Source organism: Ceratotherium simum, chromosome 22, assembly GCF_057802395.1.
Source record: "Ceratotherium simum simum isolate JZ-2026a chromosome 22, ASM5780239v1, whole genome shotgun sequence".
NCBI classification, from domain to species: Eukaryota; Metazoa; Chordata; class Mammalia; order Perissodactyla; family Rhinocerotidae; genus Ceratotherium; species Ceratotherium simum.
In genome coordinates this window covers 7,550,041-7,565,954 of record NC_141921.1, presented here as the reverse complement: position 1 = coordinate 7,565,954, position 15,914 = coordinate 7,550,041, and the positions used below count along the sequence as shown (strand labels likewise).

General features: G+C 43.0%; 1 protein-coding gene across 1 annotated transcript in view; it reads right to left on the bottom strand.

The window, feature by feature from the left end:
* Window positions 1-15,914, bottom strand: part of LOC101402385 (calreticulin-like) — a 32,358-nt gene that overhangs the window by 14,128 nt on the left and 2,316 nt on the right. The window contains exons 2-4 of the mRNA XM_087447077.1: window positions 6,740-6,928; window positions 3,934-4,137; window positions 1,157-1,251 (exon numbers count right to left, since the gene is read on the bottom strand). Of these exons, the coding sequence (XP_087303203.1) occupies window positions 1,157-1,251; window positions 3,934-4,137; window positions 6,740-6,928 (488 nt within the window). The remainder of the gene's footprint in view (window positions 1-1,156; window positions 1,252-3,933; window positions 4,138-6,739; window positions 6,929-15,914) is intronic.

The window sequence follows — 15,914 nt, the reverse complement described above, 5'->3', positions numbered from 1 at the left end:
CCCTACATATTCACAAACACACTTTACCACATCTCTCATCCCATTTCTCTGGTTAACCCAATAGAGACCCTGGGTCTCATTCTCCTAGTACACACTCCTCTGGTCTCCCCTAGCTCCCGTGCTTCCCTCCATCACAGCTCTGGTCATTCTCTGATCTTCTCCATCTTTCTGTCTGTCCCATTAGACTGTGAGCTTCTCAATGGCAGGGGTCTGTCTGATTCATCTGCTGTATCCGCAACTTCAAACACAAGTCCTACCCCAGAGGAGGATCTCAGGGAGCCCCTACGTGTACTACCCCTGTACAGTCCTGCTAGGGAAGGCCTTGGGCCTGAACACAGGTTCTACAATGACCCAGGACCCATGGGCTTCTCTAGACTCAGTCTCTGCCTCTCCCCTGTGCTCTAGCTGTGCCAAACTTCTTGCAGTGCTACCTTTTTTCAAGTCTCCTTGACTTTTCACATGTGATTACCTCTTCTAGGAATTCAGTCTTCCCTAAAATTGTCACACTCCTTCACAAGATCAATTCATGCTCATCTTTCAAAGCTCAGCTCATCTTTCAAAGGGGGAAACCTTCTCTAAGAAGCATTTCCTAAGCCTCCAGGTCAGGTAGGGGGTCTGCTCTGTGCTCTCAGACACTACTCATACCAGATAGTTATTCTTCTCTGCTTGACTCTTACTTTCACTGGACTGTGAGTCCTGTGAGGTCAGGGGCCACGTCTGGCTCGCTCTATCCCTAGCCCAAGGCCCAGCACAGAGTTAGCATTTGGTGAACGCCTATTGAGTTGCTGATGAAATCCAGCTATTATCCTTCAGTCAACCTAGATCTCTCTAACCTGATGTTACTAAGATAAACCCGCCCCCCATTTCTAAGCCCAGCACTCCCCACCTCTCCAATTTCTTCCACAATCTAGCAGTGGGGAACTGGGCCATGCCAAGCATTGATCCAATAGAGGACCTTATATGACTCCCTAGGCTTCCAGATCAACTGCTCCTATGTGAACTCCTGTAATTTACAGCATTTCTCTAGGTCTACTTCCTAATCTGTAAAATGGAGATGATAGAATTTAATTTATAGGGTTTTTGTAAGAATTAAATGAGATAACATATACAACATGCTTACCCTTCCCCCAGGCTGGGAACCAGCCCACACACTCACCCTGCACTTGATGGTCTTGTTGTTCTCATGGTATTTCCCTTGGTGACGAAGGATGACCTGTACTTTGTTGTTGCCAAAGCCACAGATGTCAGGGCCTGCAAATTAAATGCCAGTGCATGATTTCACATCACTTTTAGGCAGTTTGCCTGGTCTGAGGCCAAGACACATACAAGCTGTGTGTTTATCAGGGTCTCAGCAGGAAACAGATAATAGATTCAAATTTAGGATTATTTGAGGAGAATTTAATAAAAGGACTATTTACAACAGTAGGAGCAGAACATTGAGAAAATATAAAGAATTTTCCTATGCTCTGGGCTAGCCACAGTAGGGCTGCTCCCACGCCTAGGCCTGAAGGAGCAGCAAGAAGGAGTTACCAGAGCCCAGAAGAAGAAGTCCTGTGGAGAGGGCAGCCAGGAGAGAAGCTGTGACTTTCAGTCAAGAGACACAACCCACTTTCCTCCCTCTGATCTCCTGCTAGGGCTCCCACTGACCAAACTCAACCAGAAGCCCCTCCTGTGCCAGGCACCTTATACCATGTCATTTAATTCTCACAACAAGTAGGTGTTACTGTCTTCACTTTTAGCTGGGAAAATAGTGGCTCAGAAAAGTTAAGCAATTTGTCCAAGGTCAAACAGCTAGTAAGTAGCAGTACTGGGCTTCAAACCCAAGCTTACCTAGAAACAGAGCCTGGGGCTCTTTCTGCTTTGTGAAAACTTTTAGGGAACTGTTGATCAGTGGTTCTGAGCCCAGAGAACTTAACCTGACAAAGGTCCAAGAACAAGTTTTAACCTAGTTTTCAACCCATCTCCCATATTATTGCTCTCTGACTATTCTAAACACACACACACACACATACACACACACACGATGTGCTCTACCACACTGGTCTTATCATTTTTCTACTTGCATTTTATTTATTTATTTATTTATTTGTGAGGAAGATTGGCCCTGAGCTAACATCTGCCAATCCTTCTCTTTTTTTTTGCTGAGGAAGACTGGCCCTGGGCTAACATCCGTGCCCATCTTCCTCTACTTTATATGGGGTGCTGCCACAGCATGGCTTGACAAGTGGTGCATCAGTGTGCACCCGGGATCCCAACTGGTGGACCCTGGGCCGCCACAGCGGAGCGCGTGCACTTACCAGCTTGTGCCACTGGGCTGGCCCCTCTACTTGCATTTAAATTTCTTGTCACTGAGCTTTTGCACACACTGTTTCCTCTGCCCTCATTACATTTCCTCCATCTCCTGCCTATTAAAATCTGACTCATTCTTCAAAGAACAATTAATACCTCCTCCTAAAAGCCCCCAGTTGGACTAAGTCATGCCATCTTTTGTGATCTCATAGCACCTCAACAATACCTTTTTAAAATATGCCTTTTATTCTGCCTTTCAAAAAAATCACTGGGGCTGGCCCCGTGGCATAGCGGTTAAGTGCACACGCTCCGCTTCGGCAGCCCGGGGTTCGAAGTTTCGGATCCCGGGCGCGCAGCGATGCACCGCTTATCAAGCCATGCTGTGGCGGCATCCCATGTAAAGTGGAGGAAGATGGGCACAGATGTTAGCCCAGGGCCAGTCTTCCTCAGCAAAAAGAGGAGGATTGGCATGGATGTTAGCTCAGGGCTGATCTTCCTCACAAAAAATAAAATAAAATAAAAATAAAAAAATTATTTACATCCCTGTGTCCCCACCAAACAGAAGGCTAAAGGGTGGAGTAGAAAAAAGCACAGGCTTCAAAGCCGGGCAGATTAGGGTCTAATTCTGGCTTCCCACTTCCTCACCTTGGGCAAATTTCTTGCCTCTGTTTCCTCATCTGTAAAATGGAGATGATAACAGCTCGAACTTGGGTTCTTTGAGCATATATAAATAATATTCACATGAAAAGAAAAAAAATCACATTTAAAAAACATTATTTCCAATTTTTCTACTACAACCACTCCCTGTGAGAAGGGTGGGATTCTGAAAAAAAATAGAGATGGGCAAAGACACACATTTTAAATACCCAGAGTGCTATATTGCTCTACATAAGAAAGAGATCGAAAAATAAGAAAGAAAGAGTTGAGGGAGAGGGGATGTGGACAGAAAAAGGGCAAAGAGACTGAGGAGGAGGATTTTGGCAAGGGCTTGAAAAAAGAGATCTGAAGCTCCCTGGGGGAAAAAAAGAAATGTTTAGAGAGAATTTTAAGGAAATTTTGCTGTATGACGTGTAATGTAACCATTTCCTCCAACTTTGCACAAAAATATTTGGTGAAATCCACATTCTTCATCAGTGCTTTGGGAGATGGATTAGTTGTTGTTGTTTGTTGTTTTTTTAATATCAACCACGTTGAAACTGGACTGGAGTTTGGGGCTAAGTAAGATCTGGACTGCCCCAGGGTTGAGGTTACAAATGCAACACTCTGGACTCATTACAGATGCTTGACAGAGGTCATTTCCCTGACCTTCTGTGGGCAGGAACCTCTTTCAGAGCACAAAGCCTTAGTGTAGGAGGTGCATTTGAGAGAGTCTACACAGTTTATGATCCCCTTCTCCTTTTCTGAGAACTGGAGAATGTCTCTCTGACTGTAGACTTGTTAATACCATGTGACTCTACACCTCTTTGGTCTATTTATACTAACATTTAGGTTTAGAGTTGCTTTTTTCAGGTCTTTGAAGAGTCTTACTACATAGGGAAGTGGATTAGAAATTTCGTGTTCCAGATCCATCTGAGCCTTTTCAACAAATCCAGTGGCCCTCATTAAGACCTCATGGGGCTGACAGCGACTGCTATCAGAGCTTACCAAACATGATGTAATACTCGGATTCTGAATGCATATCTTCCTGGTTCAGGGTGTCAGGAAAGAGCTTCACATACCCGCCACCACAATCAATGCCTTGCTCGTGTTTTACTGAAAACTGAACCACCAAGGTCTCATTCTCATTGCTGAATGGCTTAAACCTGGTGGAGAGGGCATAAAACTTGGCATCTTCGCTGGTCTGGAGACCTAGGAGCAGACAGCACAGAGTCTTTAGGCTTAAATACCCAAAGGGCAGCCAGAGAGACACAGCATTTGGTCGCACTGGTGCTTTCTTACACACCTATTGAGTGCCAGGTACTGTTCTGGCTGCTTTACACACATAATCTTATTCAAGCCTCAGAGCAACCCTGCAAAATGGGTATTATCTCCACTTTACACGTTAGGAGTCTGAGTCATCGGGAGGTAAAGTGACATGCCTAGGGCCATACTGCTAGTAAGGAACTAAACTGGGATTTTTAAGCCATGTTTGTCTAATTCTTTCTTTCCTCTATGCCATACGGCCTCTGACTTTCAAGAGATACTTGAATATCATTCTTCAGCTTTACAAAACAAGGCCCTGTTTCTTCTGAGACCCCCTGGGTGGCCAGAATCAGGTTCTGCCATGCACAACTGCTGTGGTAGGAAGAGGCTCAGCACTGCCTCTTAGAACAAATAATAACCATTGCTAATATTTATTGAACACTTCCTCTTTACCAAGCAATATGTTTCTTTCATATGTATTACTGCACTTAATCCTCATAATAACCCGCATGAGGTGGGCTCTACTGCTATCCCCACTTTACCATGAAGTCATTGAGGCTATTTCACTTGCCCAGGATCACACAACCAGTCTAATTCTAGAGCCCCTACCCTAAGATTTTCCTCCTCCTCCAGAGAATATCAGAGCTATAAGGGATCTCAGAGCCTTTCCAGTCTAACTACATTACTTTATAGATGAGGAAACCAAGCCCCGGAGAGGGAAAGTTACTTATCCAAGATCATACAATCACAAATGACAGAAATATAAGCCAAGTCTCCTGACTTCCAGGCTAGTGGTCTTTCCATTATTCCATGCTGCTACCCAGCTAACTGGTTATGGCTCTGACTGTTGCTTTAACTCTCTGAGCCTCAGTTTCCTCATCAGCAAAATGTGGATAATTCTTCCTACCTCATAGGGTTCCCATGAAAGTCAAATGGGTATGAGATGTGAGAAGCACTTTGTAAACTGTCAACATAAGATGGAAGAGGCTATCATTATTCATGCTCTGTGAGGGTCCTTCCTTCATGATCCCACAGCACTCTGTACTTCCCTGGGTCGTGCTAGGTTGCAAATAGATTTATCTCGTCTCTTTGAATAATTTTTAAGCTCCTGAAGAGCAGGGGCGTCTTTATATTCCCAGCATCTAAGACAATGTCTGACACAGAGGAAATGCTGAATAAGTATGTGTTAAATTACACAAAAGGATCACAAGTCCTGATTCAGATGTCTCTTGAGCATTTATTGCACACCAAGCTCTGTGCTAAGCACTTTCATGTCTGATATTGCATTAGGAGCTGTCTGCATTTTAAAGAGTATCCTTACTTCCCCAAAGACCTCAAGTGAGGCTAGAGTAGCCAGAGAAGACTTTAAGGAAGAGGAAGCGAGCATAAGGGAAAGAGCACTGAACCGTGGGCAGAAGACCAGGCTTTGAATCTCTGCTCTACCAAACCTTGCTATGTAGCCCCATGTAATCTCCCCTCTTTCTGAGCCTCATTTGTACACAAGAGCCCTCCTCGACAATCAGGGGGAACCTAATGAACCTAAGTGGGATGAGATGTGAGGAGCAACAACCAAGAAATCAAACTGAGAGGAGATGGGTGGCTGTGTAGACTGCTCTAAGAGCCACCAAGAAGCAGACATCCCACGGGTCACTCAGTCTCCACTTCTCTCTCTGCTGGAAACAATTTTCCAGAGTGGATTTAAATAAGATTTTAAATGCTCAAGCCAGTTCGCAATTCTCTCCTTTTATAAACATGAAAATGAGATTCATAACAGTAGCCAGGAGAGAAAAGATGGGAAATCACTCCAGGGGACAATCAATGTATTCTATTTATAGGACAAAAGCTTTCTCAGACAAAAACCCCTTGCCTGCAGACCTTGTCCTCAGAGCTCCCCCTTCCCTCATAATATTATTTGGCTCATATAGCAGCTCTAATGATCATGGCAGGTGATGATTATTATTTCCATCTAATATCAAGGCTCAGAGAATTGAAGAGACTTGCCCAAATTATGCAGCCAGCAAGTCACGGGAGTTAGCCCTAGATCTGTCTGCTCCACTCTCCATTGTACCAAGCTGCTCCAGGGCAGAGCAACATTTGGAGGTTATACAATGCTCTTCCCTGTTTCAAGTGCAGTGTTATATAAAAAATTCTAAGCTTGAGGAAAGCAATATAGTCCACTGGTAATGAATACAGTCCTGGAGTCAGACTTAGAATCAGATCTCAGCTCTGCCTCTTGCCAGCTGTTTATATAGCCGTAGGCAAATTACCCAACCTCTCTGAGACCCCTCTACAAAACTGAGAACATAATAGTAACCATCTCATAAAGTTTTTAGGAAAATTAATGAGGATAATGTGTCTAAGGCTTAAGTTTTAAATACCTCTCACTAAATAAATGGACACTATTATTTTTGTGGAGAGTTCATCCTTCTCCATCTACCATTTTTTTACTTCTAAGAAAAAAATGAATTGGTAATCATGCATAAAAACAATTGTATGAAAGTTAGAATTTTCCCAGTCAATTAGTATATTTCTGAATTCCAGTATTTACCTTTATCTTTTTCTTTGTCTCCATAAAATTTTCCTGCAGTGAGCTGAAATTTACCATAATCCGGCCTATGTTTAGATTCCACCCAACGTTTTTTCCATCCATCTACGGGGTAAAGAAGAAAAAAAGCAACACATAGAAATAATTTTTGTTTTCTTAAAGACAATAAGATGCAGCTAAGGCTGACCAAGACTTATGGGAACAGTAAGGGAATATCGGGATAACTCCGATATTCCTGAAATCCCCCTCACTATCTGATGCCTGAATGCCACCATTTGTGTGCTACCACATGGAGTGGCTCAACTACCAAATAGTTGAGCCACTTATACATTAATGTTCCACTCCAGTCTCCTCTATGAGAGTTAGGTCCTGAACCACCATGGGAATGTATGGTTGAAAGGCATGGGACATTCTCATAAAAGTAGGTGGAAAATATGTTCATGGGGACTAAGCCATTGTACATATTTATGTTAGTAAAATAAAATAATAAAATCAGCTCACCAAGTAAAGAGATTAGCAATACTATTTTATCCTTCTTGAATTAGTAATGATGATATTGAACAATCAATTTCCATTTACCCTTTTTTATTGCTTAAACTTTTTAGACTCTCCCTTGCAGTTTCAAGGAGATGCTGATAAATTTGTTTTGCTTTGGCATAGATGGCATGTAGACAAAGAGGCATTCTTTTTGGGACCTGGCACTCCACCCAAACATTCAATGCCTTTCTGATTTTATGCCTCAGAGTTGCTGACTCCCATTTCCTGGGCTTGCTATGGTCTCAGAGTCACAGGGCAACTTGGCAGCTTGAGAAGGAAGAGGCCTTAGAGGTAGCCCTTATTTCATCTCCTCCCTGCAGCTGAATGGATATTTCTCAAATCCCACTATCCAATATCTAGGGTTATCTTAGCTCTGCCCATGAAAACCCCACATCAACATACATCCAATAAGACCACCCTGAGCTGGCTCTGTCAGCTCCTGTCACTCAAGTCTAATGACTCAACTACCTCCCCTCAGGAGGTCCAGAAGGTGCGCTTGCTTCCTATGGACTTCCCTTGTCTCTCCCAAGATCTGAGTGTTGGAAAGGCCAGGAAGTCTTAGTGACCACCTCACCCATAACTCCTGAGGGAGGGGCCCCAAGAGGTTCTTTCTGCCTAAAGTTGCTGTGGCTTGAATGAAGTGGATCCTGCTTCCCTGACCACAGTTGACTCAGTGAATAATAAGGATTGATGCCAAAGTGGAAAGATTTGTTATTACACATTAGGCCCCTGTATGACTAAAATTTCGCCTCGTTTACTCCCATGGACAATGTTATGAGATAGGTATCATTAGTTCCATTTTGCATCTAGTGAATGGTGAATTTGAGATTTGAACCCAATTTCTGTCTGATTTCAAACACTGCCTTTCCTCTGGAAGAAGAGGAAGATACAGGGAAAAGTGCTATGAAGAAAAAACATTGTATAATCACAGTAATAGCTACTGTTTAGCAACTGTATGTCAGGCATTGTACCGCATACTTTACATGCATTATCTCATTGTGTTCTCATAATAGCTCTGTGATGAAAGTCTTATTTTTTCCTCCACTCAAAAAATGAGGAAAGTGAAGCTCAGAAATTTGTCCAAGAGCCCAGTTTGTAGGTAAGTGTGTAAGCCAGGCTCAGACCCAGGCCTATCCAACAGCAAAATCTGTACTTTTAACCCTTATACTACATGGCTTCCCATGAGGTTATGTGCATGAAAATCCCTTTATAACCTAAAGAGTACGCAGCAAATGCAACAGTCAATCATAGTACTTTACAGTTTGTAATTAACAAAGTTATTTGTGTATAATTTGAGTAATGTCTGTCTTCTCCACCAGATTATAAGTTCCATAGCTATTTTACTTACCATTGTGTCCCCTGTATCTAGCATAGAGTAAATCACCAAAAATATTTGTTGCATGATTAAATAAATGCATGATCATGTCTTTTGCCTATGCCATAAGATTCTCAGCCTTGCAAATGGATTGATTCATTTCTTAATCCATTTGGCAAATGTTAATTGAGCCTAACAAGCATGTAGAAAGCCAACAACTTTGACCTTGAACTTTATGGTTGGAGACTTTAGAACAGAACTCAGAACTTCTTATCACTAATTATTTTTCTGGGTGAATAGTATTGATACATATCAAACTTGACACAATTTGAGATGTCCAAAATAAGGAGCTTTTCTTGTTAGGAGAATAATGTCACATGGCTAATAAAGTCCCACTTTAATGTTTTATACTTTTCCTCTTAACATTGTATCATCTTAACATCATACAAGGCTCCAGCCAGCATGACCCTTGGTGGTCATTTAATCTGACCTCCTCATATTACAGATAGAGAAATTGAAGCCCAGAGAAGGAAAAGACTTGCTCATGGACACAGAACTGTCAGTTGCAGAGCTGAGACCAGAACCCAGTTCTTCTGCACCCTGGCTCTGGGCTTATTATTCTTTCATTCAACAAGTATTTCTTGAGCATTCACTCTGTGCCAGGCACCAGGTGCACAGACATGAATCTGACAAGGTCCCTTCAGGGACATACGGACTTCAGGGAGCTCAGAGTGTGGTGGAAGAGACCAACAAGTAAATTATCACAATACAGTGTGGTAAGGGCAGTGATAGAAAGAAGCACAGGGCAATGAAATTCACTTACTGGCCTCCAGAGTCAGGATAGATTTCAGAGAAGGCAAGCCTGAAGAAGTAAGAATTGAAAAGGCAGAAAAGATGAAGAATGGCTGTTCCAAACAGAATGACTTGCATAAGCAAAGGCCCCGAGGCATGAAACAGCCTGGTGTTAAAAGGGAAACACAAGCAGTACTGCATTGTACAGGGGAGAGGAGAAGAGAGGAGACGGGCCAGCTCAAGGAAAGCTCTTACTAATTGAGAGCAAGAGAGCATTGTATTAACCAAGGTTGGATATTATTATCTTTTTTCCTCTGCTAAATCTTTCCTTCAAATTGGTCAAATATCTGTATGTCCCCAGAGATCCATCCAACAAAAAGTAACAGGTATTTGGGAGCTGGCACATCTAGTTGATAAATGTACATAATCACAACCAAGTCTCTAAAGATACAGAACCAAGGGGGCCACATAACCATGATTCCTCCGTCAAATGGACTTATCTCCACATTGCACCTCCCAGGATGTCTGGCTTATAACCAAAAGACTGGGCTAGGGACTCATCTCTGCCACCAGCTTCAGCAGTATCTTTAGGCTCTCTGAGACTCAGTTTCTTCATCTCTAGAAACACATAGATACAGAGAACAGATTGGTGGTTACCAGAGGGGAAGGGGGGTGGGGGGAGGATGAAAGGGGTAAAGGGGACGTTTGTATGGTCACTGATGGCAGCTAGATTTTTGGGGGTGAACATGATGTAGTCTATACAGAAATCAAAATATAATGACAGGTTGGCCGGCCCTGTGGCTTGGTGGTTAAGTGCGCGTGCTGCGATGCTGGTGGCCCGGGTTCGGATCCCGGGTGCGCATCGAGGCACCACTTCTCCGTTCATCCTGGGGCCGAGTCCCACATGCAGCAACTAGAGGGATGTGCAGCTACGACACACAACTATCCACTGGGGCTTTGGGGGGAAAAATAAAATAAATAAAATCTTTAAAAAAAAAAAAAAATATATAATGACAGGGCCTGCGCCATGGCTTAGCAGTTAAGTGTGCGCGCTCCGCTGCTGGCGGCCCGGGTTCGGATCCCGGGCGAGCACCGACGCACCGCTTCTCCGGCCATGCTGAGGCCGCGTCCCACATACAGAAACTAGAAGAACGTGCAGCTATGACGTACAACTATCTACTGGGGCTTTGGGGGAAAAAATAATAAATAAAATTATACAAAATATGACGACATATACCTGAAACTTATATAATGTTATAAACCAACGTTCCCTCAATTAAAAAAAGTAAAAAAAAAAAAAAAAAACGGGGGGAGGTTACCTAAATCATGGAGTTTCTGGGAGAATTAAATGAAATAGCTTGACGGGCCAGCCCCGTGGCTTAGCGGTTAAGTGCGCGTGCTCTGCTGCTGACGGCCCGGGTTCGGATCCCGGGCGCGCACCGACGCACCGCTTCTCCGGCCATGCTGAGGCCGCGTCCCACATACAGCAACTAGAAGTATGTGCAGCTATGACATACAACTATCTACTGGGGCTTTGGGGGAAATAAAACAAATAAATAAAATCTTTAAAAAAAAAAAAAAGAAATAGCTTGTAACACAGTGTCAGGCACATTGCAAGTGCTCAATAAATAGTACTGGAAGCTGGATCTGTATATATGCGTATGCGTATGCAAAGATACATAACATCAAAGGTAAAGAGAGAGAAATATTTTTAGCTTTGAAGGTAAAAGTTGTCCCTTCTCTAGCACCTAGTCTGAGCCTAGGACAGACTAGGACTTTTAGAAAATGCTTGCATAATTAGATGAAAATACATATTTGCTGCATTTATTCAACATCATAAGATTGTATTCTGCTAAAGAGAATTTGCTAGATAAACTAAAGCTTATCTCTTCCAGTGCCAACCTTTTGTCTACCATTTTCAATGGAAAATTTCTGTAGACATTATAAAAGAGCCTGACCTCTTATATAGAGAATTCTAAACAAAACATAAAGCTTCTTGAAGACTCAAGCTCTGTGTTAGGGTGGAATCTACAGGAGGTATGTGGGTTTCCTTTGAAATTTTTCTGTCTCCACTGTTCCTGTTCTGCTGTGAGCACTCACTTCTCTCTGAGGTCAATGTGCAATCTAGCAATCTGCTCAGCTCTCATGAGACCAGTGGATCTACGCCCCTGCTTACCTGCCTGCCAGCTTACCTGCCCACTTCCTTTCCTTACTTTCTGCCTGCCAGTCTATCTGCACATCTGCCACATAGGTCAGAGTCACTCAAATATTTATCAAGAGCCTTGTTGGGTGGTGAACAGCACTGGGTAAGAATCTGAGCCTTCCCATCTATTTCTGTTTATGACTTGAGCCAATCACTTTTCTGAATCTGTGTTCTTACCTATAAATAAGAATTATAATTAAACTCTTTAAAGAAAGGAACACTGTAAACATAGACGGTGCTCAATAAATGTTTGTTGAATGGTAAATGGACATGAGGACCAAATTAATTAAGATAATAAAAATAACTATTTTTGCTGTCATTGAATGGGCAGCTCTGGTGGTTCCTCCATTCATTTTTAGGTGGTCATTTCTAATCAAGGAAGCAGATAGTCAAGTCTGCTAAGAAAGTGGGCATTAAAAAAGGAGCTTATATGTTTGAAGCAGAAGAGAATACAAGTCAACCACTTAAATATTTACAGAGCACCTATACTCTGCCAGTGTGAGCGCTCAACGCCAGGGTACCAACAAGACGGAATTCCTCCAGCCCTCAAGCCCTTAAGGAGCTCACAGTCTGATGAGAGAGACAGGCAAATAAAGTGTCTGCTTTCTTATTTTACATTTCTTGATTTTTCAAAGTAAAATAATTTATTGTAGAATATCTAGAAAGCCCAGAGGAAGCAAATAAGCGGTAAAAATACCCATAATCAATCTCCCAGAGATGACCGTCATCAAGATTTTGATATATTTTCCTCTAGCCTTTTTTTTCTGTATGTTAACAACGGCCCCTGCCCTCGCCTCCACATCCCTGCAGCCTCTGGAGAGATCCTTGCCATCAGTTTGTACTTGAGACCAGGAAAGGCCAGCTGGATCAGGCCTCTGTGGTTTGGGCATCTGTCCAGGGTGATTCTTCTCCAGGCCCAGCATGTCCAAGTATCCACGATTTGCAGCCGGTCCCAATTGCTTATCAATCAGAGGCCTGAGCAGCAGGCTGTTCCTCAGCCCTGCTGGGCTGTCCTCAGTGGGTCTGAGCCAGCTGGGCACAGAGGCCCTTTGTCTCAGAACATTTCCTCGGCCAAGTTTTCATGGTCAAGTCTGAGAGCTGACAGAATTAACATTCACACGCGTGCACGCACACACACATACCTTGTGACTCCTGCATCATTCAGCCCTTCATCTGAATTCTAGTTTCTTTCTGCCTGAGTTTGTACTTTTACAATGGCCACTGCCAGCACGATTAGCCCTCCCCTCACACCTATTTGTATCACTAATTCAATGATTCTCCAATTCAATCAACCAACATTCCTGCATATTTTAAAGTGCCAGTCCCTATGCAAGGCCTGGGATTCCAAAAGCTCATATTACCCCTGAAGCCCCCGGTTCTATTACCTGCTGGCCACCTGACACTTGACAGCTTGCAGCAGTGGTCAGTGCATCCTTTATGGAGGTAAGTGACCTGGGTTCAACAAACATCTCTGCCATTGACTCACTGTGTGACTTTGGGAAAACCACCTCTGTTCTCTGGGTCTCAGTTTCCCCATCTGTACCATGAGATGATTAGATTCTAAAAGCCTGGCATACTTTCTGGTTGCTGAGTTGCTCTGTGGCCTAGAATAGTCTGAGAAAACAGCAGAAAGAAAGGAGCCTGAATCAAGCTCTGCCACAGACCTATTAGATGACTCTGCCTTGTCATATCCTCTGTCTGGTCCTCAGCTTTGTCATCTGTAAATGGGGAGAAGGAGGCCATTTTGGGCTAGATGAGCTCCAGGGCCCTTCCAGTTCTGCCATTCACAGATTCTAAGATTTACCTTCCTTGAGGTTGCTAAGCACTACTTAAAATGTGAGCTAGAAGATTTTCAACGTATTGGACTCATGGGAGGCAGTGGGGTGGGAAGCAAGAGAAATGCAAGAAAAATCAGCTTTGATATACAGTCCTGGGTTCCAATCCTGGCTTTGCCATTTAATAGCTGTGTGACCTCAGACAAATTATTCAACTTTTCTGGGCTTCAGTTATACTATCTGTAGACTGGGAAAAATAATAACTACTTTGCAGAGTTGAGGTGAGGATAGGAGCATGTAAAGCATCATGGTTAGCAAGGAATACTGTGCTTAATAAGGGTTACTTAAGGCATCAGGTACAGTTTAGCGGTAAAAACCAGAGTTCAAAAGGAGGAAATTCAGCTTCAAGAAGAAATGGAAAGACAGAACAGTTTTCTTAATTTTAAATATTTTTTTATTGAAAGAATAACACGAGTTCATTGTAGAAAATAAAGAAAAAATTAGAGTCATCTGAAATTCCACTATTTACCATCTACATTTTGTTATCTTTTCTTCTATTCCTTTCTTTATGCACAAATATATTTTACATAGTGACAATATATACTTTATATATAATTTTGTACCTCTTACATCTATGCTTAGATCATAAATATTTTCCCATGACATTAAAAACTTCCCAAACATTCTATGGATATATATGCTTTACTTAATTGGGCCCCTATTATTGGATATTTAGGTTTGTTTCCAAATGATTCCAATTATTAATAACATACCCCCATCTCCACTGACCTTCTCTCCACTTTAGTTTAGCCACCCGCCCCTGTATTCACACCCTGGGCCTTGTCATCACCAGAGACTGCTCCACCTCTGAAATCTCAAACTCAAACTCCCCCTCCATGACCGTGGCCTCCTATCCTCCAATTCTCACACTTTGTTACTTGAAGTACACCTGTTCTTTGACCTCCTCCATTTCTTTTCAGTCACCGGCTCCTTCCTGCCTAACTCTCACAGTCCTTCTTTCCTCCCTCCCTCCTCCTTTTTTTCCACAAACTTTTTAATTGGGCATTTTCTACGTGCCAGGCACTGTATCAAGTGCAGGGGTGGTAAAGTTGAAAGAGATGTGGATTCATCACCTTGCCCACACTTCTCAAATCCCTTGCCCATTTGCCTTTTGGCAAAACCCCCAACCTGGGTCAACCAAACCTTCCACCTTCACTTTGCATCCCAAATTACCTACTTGAGCTCTACTTTACTTCCCCTCTCAGCCAGAATTCTCCATTACATCTCTTAAGGAGACATTTAAGCAGAAACCTCAATGACGAGAAGGAGAAAATCATGTGAATACCTAAGAGAAGAATATTCCAGTCAGAAGTCATAGCAAGTGCACAGGCCTTGAGATGTGACTGAGCTTGTGGTGTCTGAGAAATAGCAAGAAAGCCAGTGTGGCTGGAATGTCATGAAGAAGCAGGAGATAAGATTGGAAAGGTAGGCAGGGAGCAGACCACGGAGGTTCTTTTTTGTGTGTGTGAGGAAGATCAGCCCTGAGCTAACATCCACGCCAATCCTCCTCTTTTTGCTGAGGAAGACTGGCCCTGGGCTAACATCTGTGCCTATCTTCCTCCAGTTTATATGGGACACCACCACAGCATGGCCTGACAAGCTGTGCATCAGTGCGCGCCCGGGATCCGAACTCAGGCTGCCAGCAGCAGAGCGCACGCACTTAACCACTACACCACGGGGCCGGCCTCTCACAGAGGTTCTTGTAGGTCATGGTGAGAAGGCTGGATACTTATTTTATATCTAATAGGAAGGCAGTGGCAGTTTTTAAGTTCCAGAATGATACAATCTGATTTATATTTCAAAAGGATTGTTTTGAAATTTATAGAGGAAGAGACTAGGGGAAAGCAGAAAGGGAAGCAGAGAAGCCACTCATATTACTGCAATAGTCCAGATGAGTAATGATGGTGGCTTGGACTAGAGTGGGTAGCAATATGGAAGGTAAAAAAATACCATGTGCAGAATATATTTGGAGGGTAGAATCAATTGAACTTTCTGCTGGATTCAGCGAGGGAAAAGAAAATAAAGGGATCAAATATGACTTTTAGATTTTTGACCTAAACGATTAGATGAATGTTTGGGTCACTTACTAAGATAGGGAAGACCACAGGGAGAACAAGTCTGGAGTTTGTTTTGCACACACAAGTGTTTGATTTAAACATGTTAAGTCCAAGATGCTCATGAACTTATGAACATCTGGTTTATATAGCAGCCTTGTGTGAGTTTGGTAGAACAGTCAGCGCCTAAATCTTCCCAGCTCTAAGTACCCACCAGTATTGGATTTCTGGATCTTCTAAACTGAGGATAAGCCTCAGAACCCTGGTGACCCCACTAGCCAAGCCTCCGCAGCCAGTGAGCAGCATCAGCCCCTTAGCACGTCTCTCTGACCTTTCTCTGACCTCTCTCCTTTCAGCAGCTAATTACATTTTGGGTTGATTCCTTTAAGGTAGGCACTTGACCTCAACAATTACATGTCTCTAAGTCCTATCAACTGCAGGA